At 42.5% G+C, this 25,187-nt stretch overlaps 1 protein-coding gene and 2 pseudogenes across 1 annotated transcript; 2 read left to right on the top strand and 1 right to left on the bottom strand.

The window, feature by feature from the left end:
- Positions 1-641: 641 nt before the first annotated feature.
- Positions 642-16,836, top strand: SLAMF7 (SLAM family member 7). Its single transcript, XM_039839942.1, has 7 exons — positions 642-787; positions 7,891-8,214; positions 10,888-11,160; positions 11,376-11,492; positions 12,422-12,525; positions 13,849-13,912; positions 14,718-16,836. The coding sequence occupies exons 1-7, from the start codon at positions 733-735 to the stop codon at positions 14,762-14,764; spliced, it is 984 nt and encodes a 327-aa protein (XP_039695876.1). The 5' UTR covers positions 642-732; the 3' UTR covers positions 14,765-16,836.
- On the bottom strand, positions 9,047-9,757 carry LOC120584274 (BCL2/adenovirus E1B 19 kDa protein-interacting protein 3-like; annotated as a pseudogene).
- Positions 16,419-19,328, top strand: LOC120584273 (serine/threonine-protein phosphatase PP1-gamma catalytic subunit-like; annotated as a pseudogene).
- The last annotated feature ends 5,859 nt before the right edge of the window (positions 19,329-25,187 follow it).

Genomic DNA, 25,187 nt, shown 5'->3' with positions numbered 1-25,187 from the left:
TGGACTTCACCAAAATTTAAAATTTTTTGCTCTGCAGAAAACCTATTAATAAGATATAAAGACAAGCCACAGAGTAGAAGAAACCTTTGCAAACCACTTATATGACAATGGACTGTATCTAGAATATATAAAAACTCTTAAAACTCAGCAGTAACTAAATAAAGAATCTGGTTATTAAATGGGCAGAAGACATGAACAGACATTTCATGAAGATATGTAGATGGCAAATTAGCACATGAAAATATGTTCAATATCATTAGCTTTTAGGAAAATGCAAATTAAGACCACAATAAGATATCACTACATATCTATTAAAACAGCTAGAATTAAAAATAGTGACAACATTAAATGCTAATGAGGATTCAAAGGAATTGGATCTCTCATAAATTGCTAAGGAGAATGTAAAATGTTACAGCCATAATCATGTCTAATTTCCTCTATCCTTATCAGTGGCTAGTATCTAAGTAGTGTAAATAAGAGAGAGAAAAATGAATTGAATCCCAAAGATGATGGAAACATCATGTTACAGATAAGGAATCACATTCTAGATAATAACTTGGCAGTTTCTTTTAAAAAAAAAAAAAAAACCCTGAACATTAATTTACCGCATGACTCATTCTCACTTGTTAGTCTCATGACCCCTTCTACTTCTTCAAACCCAGTTATGGAAGAAACGTGAGCAGTACAAGAAGGAAGTGGGTTCAATTTAGTGACTGACATCCAGAGAACAATATGCCTGGTTCCCCAGCTTGCTTCATTCTCATCTTTCTCCTCTGCCAGCTCACAGGTGAGTCCAGTCCTGCTCTTCTGACTGCCTTCCCCACCATGAGGTATAGCTCCAGGTCCTGGATTCACTCTGGGACTCTGGCTCAACTCTGGAGGCTCCGCTCTCTTGTCTAATACTGCCTTTTTACATCCTGTGGTCTCTGAATCACAGAGGGCAGAAAGAGATTGGAAAGAGAAGAGAGGAATGACTCTGGGGACTAATGGTTCTTCTGACTGTCCTAAGAAAGGAAAGCCTGAAAGATGTGTTGGGTATCAGGAAGACCTGTGTTCTAATGCAGATTCTGCCACAAATTAGATGAAGAATGTTATTTTCCCTAAACCTTAGCCCTCTCTCCCTTCGAGGGTAAATTTAAAAGCAAAATGAGATGGTACAAGTATATGTTTATTTTTTCATAAATATATATCAAAATGTTTCATTCAAATATATTTATAACATACTTATATATTTATATTTAGAAATATATTTTAAATGGTTATGCATAACAATTATATTGATGAAAGGAAACATTTGAATTTCATCTCTTAACCTAAGCAATCCAATCGGTCTCTACATAGAAAACCAACTCATATTGTAGGCACTTTATGTTTAATGGCATGAGTGACTAGGGGATTTTTTCACCTGTCACAGGTATTGTAGTCTTTGAAACTTTTACTATCTTCAGGGCTCCCAGAAAGGATCAGGAGCTCCATAAGTTAAGATATATCTCTGGTCATCAAACTTGTGGGGTACTTCTATGAGGTCTCCCTCTGAGGATTTGGCATAGCTTGTTTATTTATATGTGTCCTAGGACTGCCTAAAGTGATCTGCCCAAGACCATGCAGTCAGTCAGCACTCCCAGTCCTTTCTTTCCCAACACCTGGCCTCACCAAGTGTTCAGCATCAGCAGACTCTCACCCTTGTTGAGTTCGTTAGAAGTTTTCAGTTTTAGGAAGCACTGGTTTTAAGCATATGGTCCTAAAATAGGCTCTCACTTTGAAAACCATTTCTCTAAACGGAAATGACAATTAGAAGTGGAATTTGGGGAAGGTGAGGTGGGGGAGGACATGGCAGATGTTCACCCAAAACATGTGGGCAGCAGGGTACAAGTGTGTGCCATGCTCCCAAAGGCTGAAAGGAGTCCGAGATTGTTCTAGAGCCTCCAGTGGGCAGGACCATGGAAGCAGTGTAGGCCCTGGACAAGGATTCCTGGGTTTCACTTAGTAGCTATATTCTGTGGGTAAGTTATGCAGTCTCTGAACTGTGGTCTTCACACAACAGAAAATGAAACCTAACTTGCAGAATTATTGTGGTGCTTTAAATAAAATATCAAATGCAAAATAATTATAATAATAATCACCATTTGTTAAGCTCCTCTTACTTCCAAGGCGTTTTTCATACGATCTCCTCACAAATCTATAAGATAGATATCCCTGATTTACAGATGATGAAACTTAAGCTCAGAGAGGTCAAGTGTCTTGGGTAAGACTATACAGCTAATAAAAGGGAGAGCAGGGATTGAGTTCCCAAAGTTGGTGCTGTTTTCATCACACCAATCTGCGTAACACTATAGCTGGCTCCAGAGAAGTGCTCAGTAAATGCATATTTGAGCTGACTTTTCCTAGGAAAGCTAGTTGTGATTTCTTCCCCCTCCAGGTATACGAGGCCAAGGTAGGGACTGGAAACGCCCAAGAAGAGCAGGTAAATCCGTTTCCAGAATGTAAATGCACCCACAGGGATACAACCTGGCCAAGTTCAGAGGGACTAAGACACAGCTGTGCAGCCTCAGTATTCTCAGCTGGAAAATGGGCACCATGACCGGTCCCCCTCGCAGATTTTGTAATGAATAAATGATACAGGAGTCTTGAGGAGACAAGTAACAAAAGGAAAACAGAAAAAGTGGGTGACCAGAAGAGACAAGAAAAAGCGGGCAGGAGATGAGTGAAGGGCAAGTAGGGAGCTTGAATGTGAACATTGCAGGTTAGAGTTGGAGGGGTGGCAAAGGTATAAAGTGAATTGGAAGATTTGAAAGATGTATATGTAGCATCTGTATATGCTCCATATACAGATGGTCCTCTACTTACAATGGCTCAACGTGTTGTTTTTCGAAGTTACGATGGTGTGCATCAATAGAAACTGTACTTCAAATTTTGAATTTTGGTTCTTTCCCAGGCTAGTGATACTTAGTATGATACTCTCTCATGATGCTGGGCAGTGGCAGCGAGCTGCAGCTACCAGTCAGCCATGCTATCCGGAGGGTCAAGGACAGATACTGTACTTACTGTATTGCCAGCAATTGTACTTACTGTATTGCCAGCATTTTTTGGATATTGAATTTTGTGTTTTTGTATCCCATCAATTCTAAAAAACACCCACCTGTGTCCTGCTTCTGGTGAGAAGAAGATGAGAAAGGCAATTATTATTGAGATGAAATATCTTGAGATGGAACTCAAGCTATTTGCCCAACTGTAGGCTAATGTAAGTGTTCTGAGCACATTTGAGGTAGGCAAGGCTAAGCACTGATGTTCAGTAGTTAAATCAGTGCCATGTACAGATGCTCATCAACTTGTGTGATAGGATTATGTTCTGATAAACCCACCATAAGTTTTGGCACTGATTTAAAATGATTTTTCCAAGGAGGGGGGAGGTAGACAGGGTAAAGGGGGTCAAATATAGGAGAGTAGGGGGAAGGTGAAGTGGGTAAAGGGGATCAAATATATGGTAGCTGAAGGAAACTGGACTTTGGGTAGTAAACACACAATAGAATATACAGATGTCAAATTATAATGTACACCTGAAAATTATGTAAGTGTATTAACCAATGTTACCCCAATCTTTTAAAAAAAATTAAGTAAAGATAGATAGATAGATAGATAGATAGATAGATAGATAGATAGATAGATAGATAGATAGATAAAAAGAATGCTTTTTCCAGGGTACATTTGTTAAGAAGTTGGGTAAAGAGCAGTAGTTTCCAAAACCTTTTTTTTTTTCTTTTTAAAGCAGCGGTTACCTTTTATGAAATGAAATCTTACACAGAAACGAACAAGTAAATGACTCTAATGCATAGAGCTGAAGTCCCCTGATGGAGGGGAGTTCCACAGATTCTGCCCACCACCACTTGCTCTACCCTCCACCTCCTAGTCCTTCCTCTAAGCTTCTCAGAAATACACTGAGGCACTGCCACAGACCTTAAAGATGACAGGAGGCACAGCTTGGGAAACCTTGCCTTAGGAGCCCTGATTCATAATCTTAGCCTTCCACTGACTTGGGACATGTCGCTGAAAACCTCAAAGCATTGGTCTCCTCATTTGCAAAGTGAGATTGGACTAATTCCTAAGATTCTTCCCAGCTCTGAGATATTCTGGTCCTTGGTTTCCATGAGAAGGGTGCCATGACATGCTGGTGCATTCTGATGGAGGCACCGAGTACTGGGAAAGGTGCTTGGGGACTGGGCTGGCAAGCAGGAGGAGGGCTTTACACCCTCCCCTAGCCTGAAGTTTTTCTCCTTGGGTACCATCCGTTGATATCAGGTGTACTTATGACTCTCCTTCCTCCTATTTGACTCTATTAACTCCTCAACCTTGGGTGAACAGGTTAAGGGGTGGAGATGATAATCCAGAGTAAAGGGAGGTGGCAAATGGGAGGTGCTGTTGTCCCTTCCTGTTGTAGAAGGCATCTTAAAGCTGACTCTCCTGATACCAAACATATCTCTGTCCTGGCCAGAGAAGAAGGGTCTTCTGCCCCAGCTCCCTTAATCTCCAAAGGCAAGTTGGTGGGGAATGTTTGCTGCAAGAGATATCTCCCTGCATGGTGATCAGACCTACTATTTTGCTATGAAGTAGCCAGTGACTGGTCTATAGGCATTTGGTTCCAGACCACCTTCTGAGAAGCTCACCTTGCCAAAGAGCCATTCAAAAAAGTTTTGGGAAATCTCTGTTTCTCACTTTTAGCCATCCTTGTGAAAAGAAAACTAAAAAAAATAGTAAGCTTTCTCAAGATCTGTTCCTAAAACACTGCTCCCAGCCCTCCCTCCCACCTCCCACCATGTAGCAGGCTGCTCTGTACTTCTCAAAATGCTTTCAAATCTGTATTCACCCTTCATCCTCTCCCAAATCCTGCTAAATAAAGGTTGTTATTTTTCTCTTATGAGCATTGAGAACAGTAAAACTCAAAGTAGTAAATAGTAAGGCAGTAGTGGAAAAAACACAGACCTCTGACACAGAGGAACTAACTAGCTTCTCATATCACTCTGCTACTTCCCAGTTTGGGACCTTGGAAAAGCCACTCAGCATCTTGGAGCCCGTGTCCTCACCTATGTATGGAGCTTAACCTCTATCTCATGGAGTTGCTTTGAGGAGCAAGAAAGATAATGCCCATTGAACTAGATTATGAACTACAGAGTGATTAGCAGTGTTTGTTGCTGGAGTTATTATTATGGAGGAACTAGAGTGAAAACCTAGCTCTCCTGACTCCAAGTTAGGCCAGAGCTCTAAATCTTTCACACCACTCCATGCTGCCTAGGGGGAGAGACCCTCTCTACCCCTCCTTGGGTGAAAACCGAGACCCTGTCACCAGGTCATTTTGAACCTAACACCTATAGACAGTGGCTAATTCACAGCAAAATGGTATGTCCAATTAGCATCCAGGGGAAAAATTTCTTCTCAATCATTTAAAGTGGAAAATAAATTACCAGTGGATATTCAGAGTGTGTGTATGAGAAAGAGTTGGAGACTTCTTCAGGGAAAGGCTTTGAACTAGGCTTTATAGGTTTTGAATAAAATTTAGATGAGCAGAGTGAAGGATAAAGCACAAACAAAAGCTTATGAAGTAGAAAGTAAATGGGATCAAGCAAGGGAAGGGAACTGGCTGCTTGTCTGGTGGCAGTAAGTGGGTGGCAGTTCCAGGCTTCTTCTATTTTCACAGCATTGTATGGTCATCCTGGCCTTAGAGCAAAAGTGTTGGGCTTCTCTCAGAAACAATCAACCTAGGTCATGCCATACCCCTGAACTAATTACTATGCCAGACGAAGGTTACCACCTGAACTGGATGCTTACCAAAACTACCTGGCCACTACAAAATGAGGAAGGAGTGAAAAGCATGCAGAGGAGGCAAGTTACACCATTCACCACACTGATCTTGATGTGATGGTAGTTGAGTCTCATGAAGCCAGATCCTCCCAGGTCTTATAGATAAGTGTTAGTATCCACTCATTCTCTAGTCATCTGATCCCACAGATCATGTTAAGTTCCCCATTGTATGTTCCCCAAGTACCTGTTACTCCTCCTTTTGTATCACATGTAGTTACTTATTTAATCACAATTTCCCAACCCCATGAGTGCAAGGATCATGACTGTCTTGCTCCCCAGTTAATATCTTTAACATAGCTCCTGAACAATGCCTGGCACAAATATGGAACTAAATAAATTCTTGTTGAAGGAAGGAATGACTGAATGGGAAAAGCGTGACTTATCTATACAGGGTAAAACTCTATAGGGTCAAACCTGCAGGTGGAGAAGCCATCACAGAAAGGGGAGATTCAGTTCATCTTTGGACAGCTGAGAAGTCTCTAGTTTCTGGATCCCTTCTCAGTCAATTGGGAAGAGGAAACAAAACTGGTTGGGACCCACCAACCCTGCTCCCATCCTGAGAACTCACATTTAGAGAGGCATGGAGCTAATTTCTTCTTTCATTACTCCTTTTTCCACTCTGAAAATACAGTTAAGATAGAACGATATATTCCATCGAGGCTCATGTTGGCAATTTGTACTGTGTTATCCTCCAATTTCATTCTAACAAGAACTATAAATTTGGAGGCATTTTCTTATATCACCACACAATTTACATCTTTTGACATTTACCTTAAGGATATAACAAAGCATTGTGACGTGAAAAGGATAATTGTAGCTTAAATGTGTGCACACATGCTAAAGCACCAAAGCCACATTTTTGCAATTTTGTCACCTCCCCAACTTAAACATCTCTCCAAAACCTCATGTGAAGACGAAATTACTCAAAGATGTCCTAAGTCCTGAAATTACACCTACTTGAAGGCAAAGTGATACTCAGTCTTTATTTGACTGCAAAATATTAACTCCTCCCCTCTCTGTTTTGTAAGTGAACAAATAAATGCATTAACTGACCATCAAAAATTCTAAATAAAACTGATTTTGTCTGTAACATTTACTGGAACTCTTTTGACACTCCTTGAGATGATCAAAGAGAGAATAACCAAAAAACCATCCTGCCTTAGTATTAGGAGAGCAGGGGGTACAGTTTTTTGAAAACTCAGCTTACTTAACAGGTTGATTTGATAAAGGTCTGAGGGATCCAAAGAATACATGCACTGAGTGATAAATTATAGGGAAAAAATGTTTTAAAATGAATCAGCTCCTAAAAGACATTTGCCTGTGGAGAGAAATCAGTACTTTTGGAGATAAAGTTAGCAAAAAAGTTGGTCAGGATCCCAGACCTCTAATCAAGGAACTAGGTCAACATTTGGTAGCATCAGATTTTCTTACTCTGGAGCACTGGGAGATCAGCTTATGCTTGAGGGAAAGATCACTAAAGAACATAAAGGGGAAATCAGAATACTTGAATTCACCCTATCATAAAATAGAAAGATAAATTATCTTCAAACTTCTAAGCTACCATTATAAACTTACATCATACCTCCCAATGTCCTGATCAGTGCTCGAGAACCACTGCCCTTTTATATCATATGTAATATATGTAATATATGTAATATGTCAGGCAGGCTGCTCTGTCCTCTGCATCAAAATTAGCTCCCCAAGAAGCAATGGGAGTAAGGGGTGTCTTAAGAAGAGTTTGGACAGGAACTTTCCCACTTGTCCCCCTGCAGGAATTTGTCAAGGATGGAGCTGTGGTCTACCTCAGAGCTTGGTCTTTTAAGTCAGAGGTCTCTGGGAATGGGGTGGGTTCACCTGCAGTCACCACTTTCAGGAAAGAGTTCTGACCTCAACGCTTTCATGTGAGCGAGCTTCCAAAGGGCTTCCCAGGGTTGGAATGAGAGGATTTGGGGGGACCTTCCCAGAACCCACAGGAGGTGAATAATTGGTGGAAAGGGCAGGAACTCACATTTATTTTATGGTTTTCTCTGTCTGCAGCCTCTGGAGCTCTGAAGGAGCTAACTGGTATCCTTGGTGGGTCTGTGACCTTCCCTCTGACACACTCAGTAAATCAGATTGACAGCATCGTCTGGATGTTTAATACAACTACTCTTGTCACCATACAGCCAAAAATGGCAGACAAACAAGATAATGTCATAGTGATTCAAAATCATAACAAGAAAAGGGTGGACTTTTCACATGGAAACTACTCTCTGAAGCTCAGCAAACTGAATAAGAGTGACTCAGGTGCCTATCGTGTGGAAATATACAGCTCACTCTCCCAGGGTCCCTTCATCCAGGAATATGAGCTGCGTGTCTACGGTGAGTAGAATCAGTTCCAAAGGTGGATGACTGCCTTGGTAAAGTGGTAAACTCTCTAATATTGGAGATGTTCAAGCAAAGGCAGGATAAACACTTGGCAAGAATGTGGAAGAGGGAATTCCTGCATGGATGAAGTAGATATAGCTGACCCCCGAGGTCCTGTCCTATGCAGAGATTCCGTAAGAGGCAGTGTGGAACAGCAGATGGGCAAAATGGGAAGGGGAAATGACACAAGTCAAATGTTGGCTACTCTATTTACTAGTTCATGGCCTTAACCAAGTTACTTAATCTCTCTCGCTCGCTCTCTCTCTCTCTCTGTCTTTTCTCTCTAAATAATTTTTATTGCTCAGGATATTTGTGTGTGTGTGTGTGTGGCATGTGGTTTTTTTTTTTTTGGTTCCTTTTTTAATAATCATAAATTCAAACTTAGGAAAGCTTACCTTTGTCTTGAAAAATAAAACAAAACAATGAAGTTTTTATACCATTTGCTAAATGGATCTTGTTTTAAGAGAGAAATGGTAGTTATTCTGTAAGAGTAAAATTTATACCATGAATGATGCTGGTCTAAGTCTGGTGGTAATAAAAGGAGATAATAGCATTGTTGACAAAATTATCATCTGCTGGTAGCATTTGCGGAAAGGAAGCCCTTGCAAATTTCTAAACAACAGTAAACTCTGTTAGGAAATTCTAAAATGACTTACAGGCAAAAAAGGGAATAAGGTTAGTAAAATGCCTCAACATAGTTTGAATAAAATACTGAATTTGAGCGTTACTGGAGCTTGGATATGTAAAGATAAGGTTGTGGCTTGGGTCATATTTACAATGGTCTCAAGTTCAAATAAACTACTGTGACAATACACCACTTCACAGGCCACGTGCTTTTCCAGGGGCTTTCTTTCCTTCAGTAGGTGCTGACAGAAAGTGTGCTCATTTGTTTTCCAACATGGATGCCTAGCTCCAAAGCCAAAACATGAGAAAGGAAGAGAGATGGAATGAATACCTTAAGAATTTCGGCAGGGAAAATACTGCCTTTCTTCATGGCTCCATTTTTCTTCATGCTTAAAGAAACAGAACAGTCAAGGTGTCTGAAGTAGAACTCCTTAGGTGGAATGTTTTCAGGCCTCCCAAACCAGGCAGACACCCAATCTATACTTTTCTTCAAAGCATCAACTTCTTTCTCTTCTTCTACAACTTATTCTGAGAGCCATGGTTCCTGCTGGTGTGCATTTCCACATCAAACATAAGTTGCCCATCTTCTGTGGGGAAAGGCGGCACAGTTAGAACTGCCTCTTGAACTACTTTGTCTCAATTCATGTTGTGCATCCAAAAAGATCTTCTCCATGCCTCCATTGTGGATGGTGGATGAGGAAGGATCGTGTTCCAGCCCCCCCTTTTTCCCATTGCCATTACCATTGTCATTGGTGCTATTCATGGGTAGCTCCACTGAGGAACTGTTGAATCCAGCTGGTGGTGGAAAAGGCTGTTCCCCTTCCTTGTAGTTGTTGTGCAGGGGCAGCGGCTGCTCTGCTACATGAGACGACATCGTCAGGCGGCTGCAAGAGCTGTAGCCACAGCTAGACTGTCTCCAGTTCTCTGGCAGCAACCTTACTTAATCTCTTTGAAACTTAGTTTCCATAGCTGTAATGGGGAGGAAAGCGATATATCTATCTTAGAAAGATTATTGGATATAAACATCAATCATACCTCTTCCCTTATAGATTCCAACCAATTGAGAAATAGACACGAGAATCAAAAGGAAGATAAAAATAGCGTTATTTTTTTCTGGTAAAGCTAGATAGCAGAAATATTTTTTTCCCCAAGTCTAGACATTACAGCCCATTCAAGGAAGATGACCTTATAAAACAAACATTCGACCAGCTATAAGAATAGTTGCCTTACTCACTGAGCTGCAATGTCATGGTCACCAGGACATGGGTCTCTAGGTTTGATTGAAGGAGGTAGACTATTCACCTTGATCCAGGGTGTGTCCTATATATATATATATATATATATATATATATATATATATATATATATATATATATATATATATATATAACAAACGAGATGATTCTGTGAGCAAACTAGCTAGGGGAGAGTAAAAAGGGCAAACCACATTTATCAAACCCACAAGTAGAAAAATGTAGATGATAGATGTCAGACTCTCACCATCCCAGCAATGAACCAATTGCTCATCCTCTGAGAGAGATGAGTGCTCACAAGGTAGAGAGGAGGTGGGGACTAGAAGTGTTATTTCTCAAGAAAAGTGAAAGTCTCTTAAAGGAAGCCTAAAGATAAGGGAATAGGGAACCTCTAAAAAAAATTAGCCAATATCTAAAATTAGCCAATATCTAAAATGCATTTAACACAGCACTTGCTATATGGGTATGCTTAGTAAATGGCAGCTGCATACTTGTTGGATTGTTATTATTTTTATTATTATTGTTATAAAGCTGTAGGCAAGCAGAGCCAGATAATTCTCTTTTCCAAATAAGAATGAGAATTCTGCTCTGAATTGCTGCTTATTCTCCATTCTATTGCACTTTGAAGAGATTAGGACCAAGATTTACAAGAATAATTCAGAAAAAGAATGAGAGAGAGAGAGAGAGAGAGAGAGCGTGAGCAAGCTGTGGGCATAGTTTCTAGCTTCAGTTGTTTGTTTCTCTTTTACAGAGCACCTATCAAAGCCCAAAGTTACCATGGGTCTGCAGAACAATAAGAATGGCACCTGTGTGACCAATCTGACATGCTCTGTGGAACAAGGAGGAGAGGATGTGACTTACAGCTGGAAGTCCCTGGGGCAGGCAACCAATGAGTTCCATAATGGCTCCATTTTTCCAATATCCTGGAAGCTGGGGGAAAAGAACATGATTTTCATCTGCATGGCCAGGAACCCCATTAGCAGCAACTCTTCAAACCCCATCTTTGCCTGGAAGCTCTGTGAAGGTGACTCTCTCTCTTCTTTCTCCAGGAGCCTCTGATCTCAGGACCTATACCTTTTTCAGCTCCTGGTCACCATGTAAATAGCCCTGTGTGAAAACTGGAGACCCCCAGGAACTCACCAGACCTGGAGGAAGGTGGCAGTTGCTTCAAAAGTTGGGTCATTTTCCCTAGCTGACTCTTCTTCCTCCCCTGTGCCTCCGTCTATTCTTTCTTTAAAGGTGCTGCTGGTAAACCAGATTCCATCATGGTCCTGAACTTCCTGTTGCTGTTCCTCCTGCTCAGTGTCCTTGTACTGGTGGCATTTACTTTGATTATGAGGAGAGAAAGAGAAAAAGGTAGAGTATGTACTATTTTTTGTGTTCACCTTCATTCATGAATACTTCTCCCTCATTTATCCAACAAGCATATGTTAACTGTGTGCCAGGCTTGGTGCTAGGCACTAAGGATACAGAAATGAAGAGGCCATAATCTTAGTCCTCAAGGAAAGCATCATTTGTCTCCTCTCCTTAGTTCTGGGGTAGAGAGAGTGCTCGAGTCCTTAACTTCTCTCCTAAGGCCAAGGTCCTTCCAGTTCCTTCTCCAGCGCCCACCTCTTTCCTTCTACCAGAGGGACTTACTGATGAGGCCATCCTATTGGCACAGGTCCCACCACTGCTGACTCTGCTCTCCTGGCCTGGGAAATAATGGCTTCCAACCCTGAGATTCTGTAGACCAGTGCCTTTTATTCAGTCCTTCCAATCCCCATCCCTGTCAGAGACCCCAGATCAGTCTCAGTCCTCTTCATTGGATCAATTCCAGAGACCTCTCTTTACTTCCCCACCTGTCTAGACACATTCCTCCTGGAGAAGCCTGTCTCTGTCTCCATTTCTCTTTATGCTGTACCCCATGCTGTGTCCCTAACCCCTGCTGATTTGTCTTCTCGTGTTCCCAATGCTACTGTCCATATAGAGTGCTGGGGAGAAATCTAAACTTTGGTTGGGTATGAACTGCAGATTCCCTTTCCTCTTGAAAGCATTTATGACCTACTCTGCTTTCTCTTTTGGCTGCCCTGGTCCAGAAATTGGGAAGTAGAGTGATGAGGGTAACCAGTTCATCCTAGAACTTTCCTGGGTTTTCCACTGAACATCCCAAGTCCCAGAAAACTCTTTAGTTACAGGGAAACCAGAATGGTTGGTCACCCTGAGTAGGTTGTCAGATGACGTGTTGGGCCAACAGGTGGTGAGTGGAAGGAGGGGCTAGCTCTGATTCTCTGAATTGGTTGCAGAGTCCACTGGAGAAAAGAAGAGAATGGATAATCATCAGGAAGTTCTTAACTACTACCCCTCTTCTGGGGAGACCTCAGAGTATGACACAATTTCTAACCTTAATGTGAGTCCATTCCCATCTCTCCTGGGGCTAATTCTCCTCTCTGAAGCCTTTCTTCTTTTCTTAAGATTTTCTCATGGATTTGGACAACATGAGAGATGAAGATACATAGCTCTTGAAACCCAATGCACCTGCCCTCCACAATTCACAATAGCCATTGAACAGGCCTGATTCTTTTTGCACAGGACAACAGATAGAGAAATGTGCCTTTGATATGATGTTTGAGTTATGGTGTCGGTTGACTAGCACTAGAATTCTCTAAGGCAACTCAAGAAGTCATTAGGAGAGGACTCAGAGGGCCCATGGTGGCTCTGGGCCCATACTCAAGGCTACCCAAGTGTAGGTCACTAAACTTAAGTGAATGAATACAAGGTTAATGCAAAGGAAACTCTTTGAAAAGAAAAGTATAAAAATAAAGCTTAAAGAAATGCAAATGACAAGAGATACTTTGGAGACATGAACTATGTAGACAACTTCAAAAGTCCACCCAGAGAAATCATTGTAGCCCATGCTAGACTAGCTCTTTAGAGATCATACTGCTTTTCCGCATTGGCTCATTTAATGAAGAAATAAGAACACTATGGCGCCTCAAAATTCCAGTTTTACTCCAGCTTTTGGGTCTCCCAATTGGATTGTGTCTTCCTACTCTTACCTATAACTTTTCTAAGAGGAGACATTACGTTTCCTCTTCAAAGCTGTTAGTGTCCTGAGGGCTCTTTCCTTCCTGCAGAGAGACTGCTCTGTGCTCCACTCAGCCTGGCTTCTGTCCAAATTGACCACTTTCTGCTTCCTCTTTTTCTGCTCAAGATATATTCCAGGAGACCACAGGACTGTCCTGGATGTTCAGAAAAAACTTTTTCAACCCAGGATATTTTTCTCCAGCCAAGAAGATTTGTTATTGCTATTATTATTGTTTCGTTTTGTTTTGTTTTGTTTTGTCTATCCCATCAGTCATCCTTACTGGTTTGCTCCAAGGGCCCTTTTGACTGATGGAAAGGTTTATTTGCAACATTAGCAATATGATCCTTTAATTAATTTAGAAGGCTCATAGCTCATGGGACTTATATATCTTATATATTTTTTTAAATTAATTTCAACACAACACAGTTTTAAGATAGTGCCAATTGTTTCTTGAAAAAAGTTACTAATAATTATAATAACAGCCATGGAAAGAAAAATTCCCAATACCCATTTCTGTTCCAGAACCCTCTACCTACCTTGCCAACTCCTCCCATCTCTACTTTCTTTTCTCTGGATTCCAGGTGTCTCTTTGGCCTTGTCTATGTGACCTAGCGGGTGGATGATGATTTTTTTTTTTTTAAATAGAAAACTATTCCAGAGGAAAATTCAGCAAAGATGCTTTATTCCACGGTACAAATACCCACCAAAGGTAAGAAGCATTAGAGCTGAGCTTCACCTTAGTTGTCTCATTACTTTTCCTAATTCAAGCTTATCTTAAAATTTCTTTGGCCCCAGGGATCTCATGTTCCTCGGCCTGGTATTAAAAGATCCTCAGGATGTCTCCATTCCCTTTGCTTAGGATTACACAAGAATATAGAGAATACAAGAGAATTGTGTCTTAGGAGTCAAATGGGAACAGAGTAGGAAAGAGGCTCTAGGTAGGGATGATAGGAAAAATCATCAGAATCCTAACTGAGGCCATGAATAGAGAAAAGGTCATGGTGAGGCTGTGCTTGGAGAGAAGGGATGGTTGTGAAGGAGACTCCAGCTTGCTCTGAGCCACCAGTAAACGAGATTTCCTTTTCTTTTCTGTGGTCTAGCTATGTTACATCTGATTTGCACACTTTCCCAAGACTAACTACTAAGGTTGTAAGATTTAAAGTTTATTCCTTCACAGATCATACTTGGCAGAAACCTCCTGTCTCCCCTCCCAACCAAATCAGAAAAGATGAGGATTGGTAAAGCAATTTGCCTAGTAATAAGAAAGGTTGATTCTGTTGGGTTATTGAAAGGAAAGCTCAGCTCATTAAACATTCAACATGATAAATGTGGGTTAACCTTAAGGAATAGTTTTCCTAAAGTCAGAATGATTAAATCAGTGGCAGCAAGCACAGCAGGAGGCTTGGATTGAATAACCTTGGCAATAAAGAGTGTCTGGGATTAAGGGGTCAGTTGTGGGGGATCCAGAGCCCTGCCTACCTTCAGTGCTCTGTGTTCTTATGTCTGCTCAACAGGTGGAAACACCCTACCCACTGCCCACATCATCAGACACACACCTTGACTATTTGTGTATGCGAATGCCATCTGAACAGCAGTGTGTTCCCTCCTGTCTCACCCCAAAGAAAATAGTCTCAAGAATTCACTGACATGACCAGAAATATCAAGGAAGAATGAAGAACATCGACTTCCTTCCAAAATAACTATCTTTTATGCTCCTTCAGATATGAGTTCCTAATGCTACTCACTGCTGAGAAATCTCCTCAAACCCAGGATATGTGACTGTGTCATCCTGGAAATGTGACTGTAAATTTATCGACCAACCCCAAGCAAGGGGCTTATAAGTGTCTCTGTTGAAATGTAAGTGCAGTGTCACACAAATGAATGATGTTCCATCCCAGGGCTTGGAAGTCAGGAATATATGAAGGGTCTAGTTGTCAAGAGGGCAAAAATGTAGGAACAGCAGGTATTCCCAGCAGAAGCAGGTAAAGCAGCCAGAAATGGCTTTATACTCATTAACTACATGCCTGGCCTGCACTGAGTTTGGTCAGTCATGCTCTGATGCCTTGAAATTGGCCCCTTATGAACTACTTCCATAGGCAGTCACAGCAGGCCTGACCACAGATTCCTAACACTCAGGGAGTCAGGCATGGATCTACAGGACTTGAGATTCAAAGTACACAAGGATGGAGAAGCCAGGTCAAAGATTGGATTTGGATGGATGGAAACTGAGAAGTGTGCCTGACCCAAAGACAAGGACCACTGCCACAGTTTCATTTACACTCTTGTGCTGCAAGTGAGAAGCCCAGGCCTTGGGCCTGTATAGGAGTCCATCTCAATGGAGAAACTGAGCCTGAAGACACATTTCAAATTTATGACAAAAGATTGGAGTCAGGGTGTGGTCACTTGCAAACCTTTAAAGTCACTTAATACACTCAACCAATATTTGTTGAGAATCTCTGCTAGGTCAGTCTGGAAAATAACTCAGATGTCGTTCCTGTCCCCATGGACTTTTCCTTCTTTTTAAAATGAAATTAAAAACCTGAGGATGAAAAGAGTTGCTTTCAGTATGTTCCTGGACACATATCTTGAATGGAAATATTAGAAACAGATATGATGTCCTAGGTCTGGGGGCATGAAGTGTCAAATGACAAAATGAAAACAATTTAATTTGATGTCCTCTATTCATGGAAAAACAATCCATGGACTGGGGGAACACAGTGCCTCATAAGCAGTAGAGCCCTCTACCAGAGTGATTTGGGGCAAGAGTGAGTTTTATAGAGCATTAAAAAAGGGAACAAGGAAATAGGGCAGGATTGGCTAAGAGGTTGGGGATTTTTCATAATGCCAGCAGGGCCAGTTTTCTAGGTCAAGGTGAGCTAGTTAGAGCCCAGTTAGAGGACTGTGATTGGTGTGTGTGAGGTTTCCTTAACAGTTATTTCCTGTATCTGCAGGCTGACTTAGGTTTATATTTGTGACATGGGTCGGGCCACTAGGGTGGCCTCCATTTTGTAGGTCCTGATATATCAATTATCTTTTTCAGAAGTAAGGGGCAGAGCTCATGGTTCCAGTGCGGGGAGAAAGAGGAAGCAGGGAGCCAGGCGGTTGGGTGGAGACCCACCGTGGCTACTGCCACCACCACCACCACCACTGCTGCTGTGCTCATGGCTTGGGAGAGGAGGGTGAGGCCCGGGCACGAGCCACCAGTGGCACCTCTACAGGAGGACTGGTGGTGGGAAGGTGATGGTGAATATAAATAAACTCATCATCAAAAGCATCATCCAACATCTGCTGGAAGCGGGAGAGTACAAGCCTGGTAAGAATGTCCAACTACAGGAGAATGAAATCAGAGGATTGTGCTTAAAGTCCCCAAAGCTTTTTCAGTCAGCCTATCCTACTAGAACTTGAAGCGTCACTCAAAATGTGTGCTGATATCCATGGACAATACTATGATTTGCTTCGACTTTTTGAGTACAGTGGTTTACCACCTGAAAGCAACTACCTGTTTCTTGGGGACTATGTGGACAGGGGAAGCAGTTATTGGAGATTATCTGACTGTTACTGTCATAGAAAATGAAATATCTGAGAATTTTTTTCTCCTCAGAGGAAAACATAAATGTGCAAGCTTCAATAGAATTTATGGAGTATATGATAAATGTAAAAGAAGATATAACATTGAATTATAGCAGCCATTGTAGATGAGAAAATATTTTGCTGTCATGGGGTTTATCACCAGATCGTCAATCTATGGAACAGATTCAGCAAATTATATGACCAACTGATGTACTGGTTAAGGTCTTCTTTGCAATCTTTTGTGGTCTGTCAGATAAAGATGTCTTAGGCTGGGGTGAAAATGAGAGAGAAGTGTCCTTCACATTTGGTGCATAGTGGTTGCAAAATTTCTCCATAAGCATGATTTGGATCTAAAAGTAGAGGCCATCAGGAGGTTGAAGATGGATATAAATTTTTTGTGAGTAGGCAATTGGTCACTCTGTTTTCTGTACCCAATTATTGTGGAGAGTTTGACATGATGAATGTGGACAAATCACTAATGTGTTCTTTTCGGATTTTAAAGGCTGCAAAGCAAAAGAAGCCAAATGCCACAAGACCTGTAACACCTCCAAAGGGTATGATCACAAAGAAAGCAAAGAAATAGATGTAATTTTGACATTGCCTAGTTGAGACTTATAGTATATAACTTTTATTTTTAAAAACTGTAATGTATATATGGTACATGATGCTTAGGGAAGGGATAGTTTATTAAAAATGTACTTCTGAAGAGGAGCAGAGTTTGCCACCCCAAAATATAACTCTTTGGGATATTGATTATTTTAAGCTATTTATGTTTGAGGCCCAGAAGGCTCAGGAAGAAGCTTTGACCTCTCCATTAAGCCTAAAAGAATTTAATATAGAAGGTGTAACGCAGGATCCCCGCCTGGAACTTGCACCTGGGTTTGGATATTCTGGAAGAACCACCAGGGTGAGAAATGCCACTTATTACTCATCAGGCAGGGAAGCTTTAACAGCAGCAGGTCAGAGCTGCAGGAAGAAAAACTGCTGCTGACCAAGTACAAGCAGAGTGTTTTATGTCCACAGGCAGAGAAAGGGGTTATCTCATTGGGAGAGCAGCCGCCTTCTCAGACAGATGAGAGCAAGGTGTGCTGCTTGGTTACAGGAACAGATATCGCCCATGAAGTAATGTAAAGGTGAGGCAAGAGAATTAAAAATGTTAATCAAGACATAATCAGAGACTGCAATATGCTGATCAGCCCTGCAGCCAGGCCAGAACCACACTTGCAGAACAGAGGAAGATTTCTACTGAGATTACTAATAACTTATTCTCTGTACCTGTGAAGGGGAAACAGCAACCAACAGAGTCATTCCCCATGACTAAAATCATGGGGAACCTGTGGGTTAAAGGCTGGGAACTGCCAGCAGGTCTTTCACTCTACATATTCTTACCTTTTCATGCTACATACTCTTCCCCTTCCTCATTGTATGTCTGTATCAAAGGAAATGGATTAACAAAGTCTTCTAAACTATAACTCATAGGAACTAATGAATGACACATAAAGTGAAGTCCCTGAACACTCAGCCCCCTACTCACTATCTTTCCACATCCCTCTCACTGTCCCTCTCACTGTCCCTCTCACTCTCTTAACTTTGGTGTGTGTGTTGAACTCTTTCTACACTCTCTGCCAAAGGACCTTCTTCTTCTCTTGATGTAGGGCTTAGTCTCCCTCCACCCCACTAACTTGGGGACATTTTTTCCTGTCCTCCATCAAAACCAGACAGAACAATGCCATGACTGACATCAGGACCTGATATAATGATCAGCTGTCTCTTACCCTAGCCCTGACCAATTAGTAACACCCACAATCCCAACTCTCTTAGTTTGCATGACTACTGATTTTTCCCTATATAATCTGTACTCCCGAGACACCCAGGGAGCCAGGCCTTTGAGCAATAGCTTGCCTGTGTCTCCAAATCTTGCAACTCTCTAATAAAACTTTCTCTGCTGCAAAACTTGCCAGTATATTTTCTTTGGCTTAGATGCCCTCAGGGAGATGGGCTCCTTTTTTCACCCTGATAACAGTAGAAATCTTACTTTGTTTTGCAGATTTCCTTCAGGCCTGGCTGTAGGGCTGATCAGCCTGTTGCAGTCTCTGACTATAGCTTGATTTAATATTTGAGTTCTCTTGCCCCCTCCCCACATTACTTTGTCCTCTGTTCTTATGCATCTAGGGTAACATACCTTTGAAATGTCAAAGTAATTTTCTTTTTCAGACCACTTAAAGGCACCACCACTGGCACCAGAGCACAAAAACATGAAACTCTTCATTGTTACCTTGTTGCCCACATACTGCTATGTCTAGGAGGGCCTTACCCACTGTAGTGTGGAAACCAGACTCCTCGCTTACCTTTGTGTGGGAACTGGACCTTGCATTTGGGTAGGCAATGCTACATACTCACCTCCCACTTCACTGGACTCTCCTCCCTTCCCCGCCAATTTACCTGCCAGAAATATTCCCACCAAAAGAGCTGGCCTCAAGCCCCATATAAGTTTCAGGTGTCCTCGCATCTTCGGCTCAGCCCAGCTGTCACTGTGCTACAATAAATCTTGCTTAACCCCTTTGGCCTGTGCGTTCCTCCTTCAGTCAACATAACATCTGGTGCAGAAAACCCGGGAGGGTTTGGTGCAGGTTCAGTGGCCACTCCTCTGAGCCCCAAGGTTGTTGGTTTGCAACCTGCAGCTAGCCCAGGTAGGAACCTCAGGATCCTACCTTTTCCTCAGGCTCTAAAGAGGATTAACTCTAACCTCCCAAATCCTTCCCAAACCCAGCCAGGGAAGCAGCCGTACCGGGCGGGAGCTTCATCTTTTCATTGCTGAGCTGCCAGTCCACATCAGTCACTTAATTTTCGGATGAGAGGTTACCCACCTCCTCGGGTCTTCTGTCTCTCTCATCCTCTGACAAATCCTAGCACTAGGTCAGAAGAGCCACTTTCTCCCTTGTGGTTTGCTACTCACCCTCCTCACTTTCTCTGATGTTCTCACCCTCTTCATCATGGGGAACACACCCTCTACACCCTTCAAAATCACCCTCCTTGGCTGCCTTTTAATGAACCTAGACTATCTCAGCCTAAAGGGTGATATCAGACCTAAGCATCTCATTTTCTATTGTAACACTGCTTGGCCGCAATATAAATTAGATAATGGATCTCAATGGCCTGAGAATGGCACCTTTGATTATAACACATTAGCAGACCTTGACTACTTCTGTCACCACAATGGAAAGTGGTCTGAAGTTCCCTATGTCCAAACCTTCTTTACTTTATGCTCCAGACCCTCTCTCTGTAAACCCTGCTCTACTTATCAGATTTTATTTCTTTACTCCAAAAAGTCTACTTCCCTTGACTCTGAAACTGACAATTCCTCTTTTGATCCCACTGACCACAGACCACCACCCCCTAGGACCTCACCCCCATATGCCCCTCCTAGATGACTCCCCCACTCTTCCTCCCCTCAACCTCTTCAGCTCACAACTCCCCCACTCTCTCCCCTCTTAACCCTTCAGTTCACAACTCCCCTACTCCTTCCTCCTTTAACCCCTCAGCTCCCAATGAGTTCAGCTCAGATCTCTCAGAACCCTCTTTCTTGCCCTCTCACACACTGTTCTCAGACGTCCCCTGGAGCCTGCTACTATTTTCCCTTTAAAGGAAGTTTCAGGAGTCGGCGCTATAGTCCGCATTCATGTCCCCTTCTCTCTGGCTGATCTCTCTCAAACTGAGAAAAAGTTGGGGTCCTTCTCCACTGACCCCACCACTTATATCAAGGAATTTGAATACCTGACTCAATCCTATGATCTTACCTGGCATGACCTCTACATAATCCTTTCCTCCACACTTTCCCCTGAAGAAAAAGAGAGAGTCTGGCTAGCCACTCAGGGTCAGGCTGATATCCTCCACCAGCAAGATAATCAACAGCCAGTGGGAGCAGTAGCCATCCGAATCCCAACTAGAACTATCAGATAGATTCACCAGAACCATATAGTAATTTGCCTCATAGCAGGGCTTCAAAAAGCAGTACACAAGGCAATTAACTATGAAAAACTCAAAGAGATCAGCCAACGTCCAGACAAAACTCCTGCCTTTTTTCTCTCGCCTAACAGAGGCTTTCCAAAAATACACTAAACTAGACCCTTCCTCCGAGGAAGGCCTCCTCTTCCTACATACTCATTTCATTTCTCAATTGGCCCCTGACATTAGATGTAAATTACAAAGGCTGGAGGACAGCCCTCAAACCCCACAAAGGGACCATTTAAATGCTGCCTTTAAAATTTTCTATAATAGAGATGAGGAAACAAAAAAATGAACAACTTAAAAGGGATCAGGCCAAATGCCAGATGCTAGTAGCAGCTATCCAGGGCTCCCACAGAAATAAGCAAACCCCTAAAGTGCAGAACCCTCAAGGCTCCTCCGGGCCCCTGCTTTAAATGTGCCAAGGAGGGACACTGGGCCAAAAGTCGCCCTAATCCAGGCCCTTGTCTACAATGTGGCAATAAAGGTCACTGGAAAGTCGACTGTGACCTACCCCCTCAAAGGAAGGTCACATCTCTTCCCTCCAAAAAGTTGGAACAACTGGACCTCAGCCTGCCCAGCCTTCTAGGCCTTGCCACTGAAGACTGAGGGTGCCCGGGCCCCACAGGCCCCACAGGCCCCACAGGCCCCACACCTATCACTCTTTCAGTAACTCTGCTAGTAGCAGGTAAACCAATCACCTTTCTTATTGATACGGGGGCCACTTACTCTGCCTTACCTGAATTTACAGGTCCTATCTGCCCCTCTCAATTCTCCATTGTGGAGGTTGATGGTCTAATCTCCAAGCCTTCAGCCACACCCTCCTTAAATTGTCTCTTACTTGGAACACCTTTCAGTCACTCAGTTCCTAGTCCTTCCTAAATGCCCAATCCCAATCCTTGGTGGAGATGTTTTACCAAAATTCAGAGCTTCTCTTACGCTGTTCTCTCCAATCTCTAATTCAGATACATCCCTCCTTCTCCTTCTCACTAAACCTGAACCAGATAAATTCTCCCACTCAACCTCTCTAGTCACGCCCAAGGTTTGGGATATCTCTCTACCCCTTCTATAGCGCAACACCATTCTCCTATCCACATAAAACGAAAAGATCTTTCAATATGCCCCTGTCAACCCCAAATATCCCTTATCTTCAGAAAGCAGACAAGGCCTCCAACCCATTACACAACACCTTCTATCCCAAAATTTCCTGAGACCCATGCACTCTCCATTGAACACCCCAATCCTGCCTGTAAAGAAGCCAAATGGCTCATATCTCTTAGTCCAGGACCTCTGCATCATAAACCAGGCAGTTCTCCCACCCCATCTGGTAGTACCCAACCCCTAGACCTTCCTACCCCTTAATACCCCAGACACTTCCCATTTCATTGTAATTGACCCAAAAGATGCATTCTTTATCATTCCTCTACACGCAGACTCCCAAAATCTCTTTGCTTTTACCTGGACAGACCCTGTCACCCATTAGTCCCAACAACTTACCTGGCCTGTCCTTCCCCAAGGTTTCTGGGATAGTCCCCACTTCTTTGGACAAGCCTTAGCATCAGATCTAGCAAAACTAGATCTCCATCCCAGCACTCGTCTCCAATATGTAGATGATCTCCTCCTTTGTAGCCCATCTTATTCTCTCTCATGAACACACAGCTAGTCTCCTAAATCATTTGGCTAAAAACGGATAGTGAGTCTCTCCCAAGAAGGCCCAGCTTTATTCCCCTCGTTATTTATCTCAGTCCCTCTATTACCCCACAACATCGTGCCATTACTTTAGACAAAAAGACCTCATCACCTTCCTCTCACCTCTCACCTCAAAACAAGAGCTTCTATCTTTCCTCAGTTTAGCAGTGTTTCTCTGGGTCCCTAACTTCAGCATTCTAGCCCATCCTTTATACCTGGCCTCTAAATGTCCTTTGACTGAACCGCTAGATCCCACTATTAATATTAGCCCTTACTCCTGGAAGTTACAGCAGGCCTTTATATCACCCCAGCTCTTTCCAGTCCCAACATCTCCAAACCATTTACACTTTACACTACGGAAAAGGAAGGAATGGCGCTTGGACTCTTAGGACAAGTCCAAGGACTCGACACTCAGGTAATGGCCTATCTAGCAAAACAATTAGATACTGCAGTCAGGGGTTGGCCGGACTGCTAAGAGCCCTGGCAGCAGCCACTCTTCTAACTCTTGAAAGTCAGAAATTCACATTCAGACAGCCCATCATGGTTTATTCTTCACATAATATCTCTGACATCATAATACACAAAGCTACCCAAAATATCCCTCCCTCCAGAATACAAACTTTTCACATAATCTTTATTGAATCTCCCCATGTTACCCTAGCTAAATGCCCTCCACTCAATTCCACCACTCTTTTACCCATCCCCAGCAAAGATACTTCACACTCCTGAATAGAAATCCTCAACCTTAAGACTCCATATTTCCCAAGTATAAGAGACTCCTCTTTATCCAATGTCTCACATACTTGGTTTATTGATGATAGTTCTTTCTCCCAGGACTAGAAAAGGTTGGCAGGCTATGCAATAGTCTCTCTCACAGACGTCATAGAATCTAGTCCTGTTCCTGTAGAAACTATCTCTCAAAAGGCAGAATTAATTGCCCTCACCAGAGTGTTAACCTTAGCATCTGGACAATAGGTTAACATCTATACAGATTCCAAATAAGCCTTCTATATTCTCCACTCACATGCCTTAACTTGGGGAGAAAGAGGATGTCTCACTACAAAAGACTCTCTTATTACCAATGTCCTCTTTAACTTCTTCAGGCTGCTCATCTTCCCAAGGCAGCAGGAGTAGTTCACTATAAGGGGCACCAGGCAGGAAATGACCTCATCATACAGAGCAATAATAAGGCAGATGCAGAGGCCAAAAGGGCAGCGCAGCAACCACCCCCTGCCTCCTGACTCTTAGCTATTCCTCATTTCATGCCACAGTACTCTCCTAAAGAGTATCCGTGTTTCCCCAGGCTTGGAGCAGATAAGGAAGACCCTCGGCTAAAGATGCAAGGAAGGTATAGCTTACCACAGGGCTAAGCTCAAAATATTCTGCAAAGATATTCATAACTCCTTACACATTGGATTTAAACTGCTTTTACAACTCCTTAAACCCCTCTTTACCTGCAATAACTTTAATATTCTCTTTTGCAATATTATGAAAAATTGCTCTACCTGCTTCACAGTCTCTCCCCAAGGGTATATATGCCCTCCTTCCTTTCCCACCCATCAGTCTAGGGGCAGCATCCCTGGACAGGATTGGCATATTGACTTTACACACATGCCCTCCATTAGGAAAACCCAATACTTAATAAACCTTGTAGTTTCCCTACTACCTCTGAGAAGTCTTCTGAAGTTACCCAGGCCCTGCTCAAAGACATTATTCCTTGTTTTGGATTACTTGCCTCATTAGTCAGATATTGGTCTAGACTTCATATCTCAAATAACACAAGAAGTCAGCTCCACCTCAGGTATTCAATGGAACCTACACACTCCTTATCAACCTCAGTCCTCAGGAAAAGTTGAGAAAGCTAACTCTTTAACAAAAACCCAGTTAACTAAGCTTAGTCTAGAGATTAAGGAACCTTGGACTTCACCTTTACCCCTTGCCCTCATGCGCATTAAGGCTTCCCCTCAGGCCCCCTCTTTCCTCAGTCCCTTTGAACTCATGTACCGAAGGCCTTCCCTTCTACAGAACTTCCCAACCACAACACCCGCCTTAGGAGATTACATACCCATACTAAATCTAGTTAGACAAATACTAAGAGAACATGCAGACCAAGTCCTACCAAAGCCACTCACAGGAGATCTTCCACCTGCTGCTGTAATTCCTGGTGATTGGGTCCTACTTAAGAATCTCCACTCAGATAATCTTAAACCTAGATGGCAAGACCCTTATCAGGTACTTTAACCACCCCAACTGTTGCTCAGATTACTGGACACCCAACCTGGTTCCATCTTTCCAGGCTAAAACAAGTCTCCAATAGTTCAACAAGGGACAAAATATGGCAGGACCCCCCAAAATACCACAGCTATTCCATCAGACCTACAATGCTTCGGCTAATCTGCATTCTTGAAGAAGAGGACAAATGAATAACTTTTATTGTCCCTGTCTCTTCTGTTCTGGTTCAGACTTTCCCCTTCTTCCACAGCAGACACCACCAGTACTCCAACAAATTCTTTCAGGCTTAGCACAGTCTTCCCTTCTTCTCCATCTCAAGATTTTAACTCTTTTTGTAGCACTCACTTTTACCGGGACACTTTGATTTCTCATGGACCAGTATCACTCACCAAGTAGACCCATGGGGCAAGGTTCCTTATTACGTAGATCAAGAACAACTTCCATTTCTACCCTATTAATTCTACTTACTTATATCTCCCACCAGTCAC

Source organism: Pteropus medius, unplaced genomic scaffold (genome assembly GCF_902729225.1).
Source record: "Pteropus medius unplaced genomic scaffold, Ma_sr-lr_union100, whole genome shotgun sequence".
Classification (NCBI taxonomy): Eukaryota; Metazoa; Chordata; class Mammalia; order Chiroptera; family Pteropodidae; genus Pteropus; species Pteropus medius.
The sequence above is the reverse complement of the archived record's forward strand: the minus strand, read 5'-3'. Positions and strand labels throughout refer to the sequence as shown.

Excerpts from the sequence above, each read along its gene's own strand:
- SLAMF7 (XM_039839942.1), top strand. The coding sequence starts at position 733 with ATGCCTGGTTCCCCAGCTTGCTTCATTCTCATCTTTCTCCTCTGCCAG. Across the intron at positions 788-7,890 it reads TCTCCTCTGCCAGCTCACAG|CCTCTGGAGCTCTGAAGGAG; the intron begins GTGAGTCCAGTC and ends CTCTGTCTGCAG. Across the intron at positions 13,913-14,717 it reads GGTACAAATACCCACCAAAG|GTGGAAACACCCTACCCACT; the intron begins GTAAGAAGCATT and ends TCTGCTCAACAG.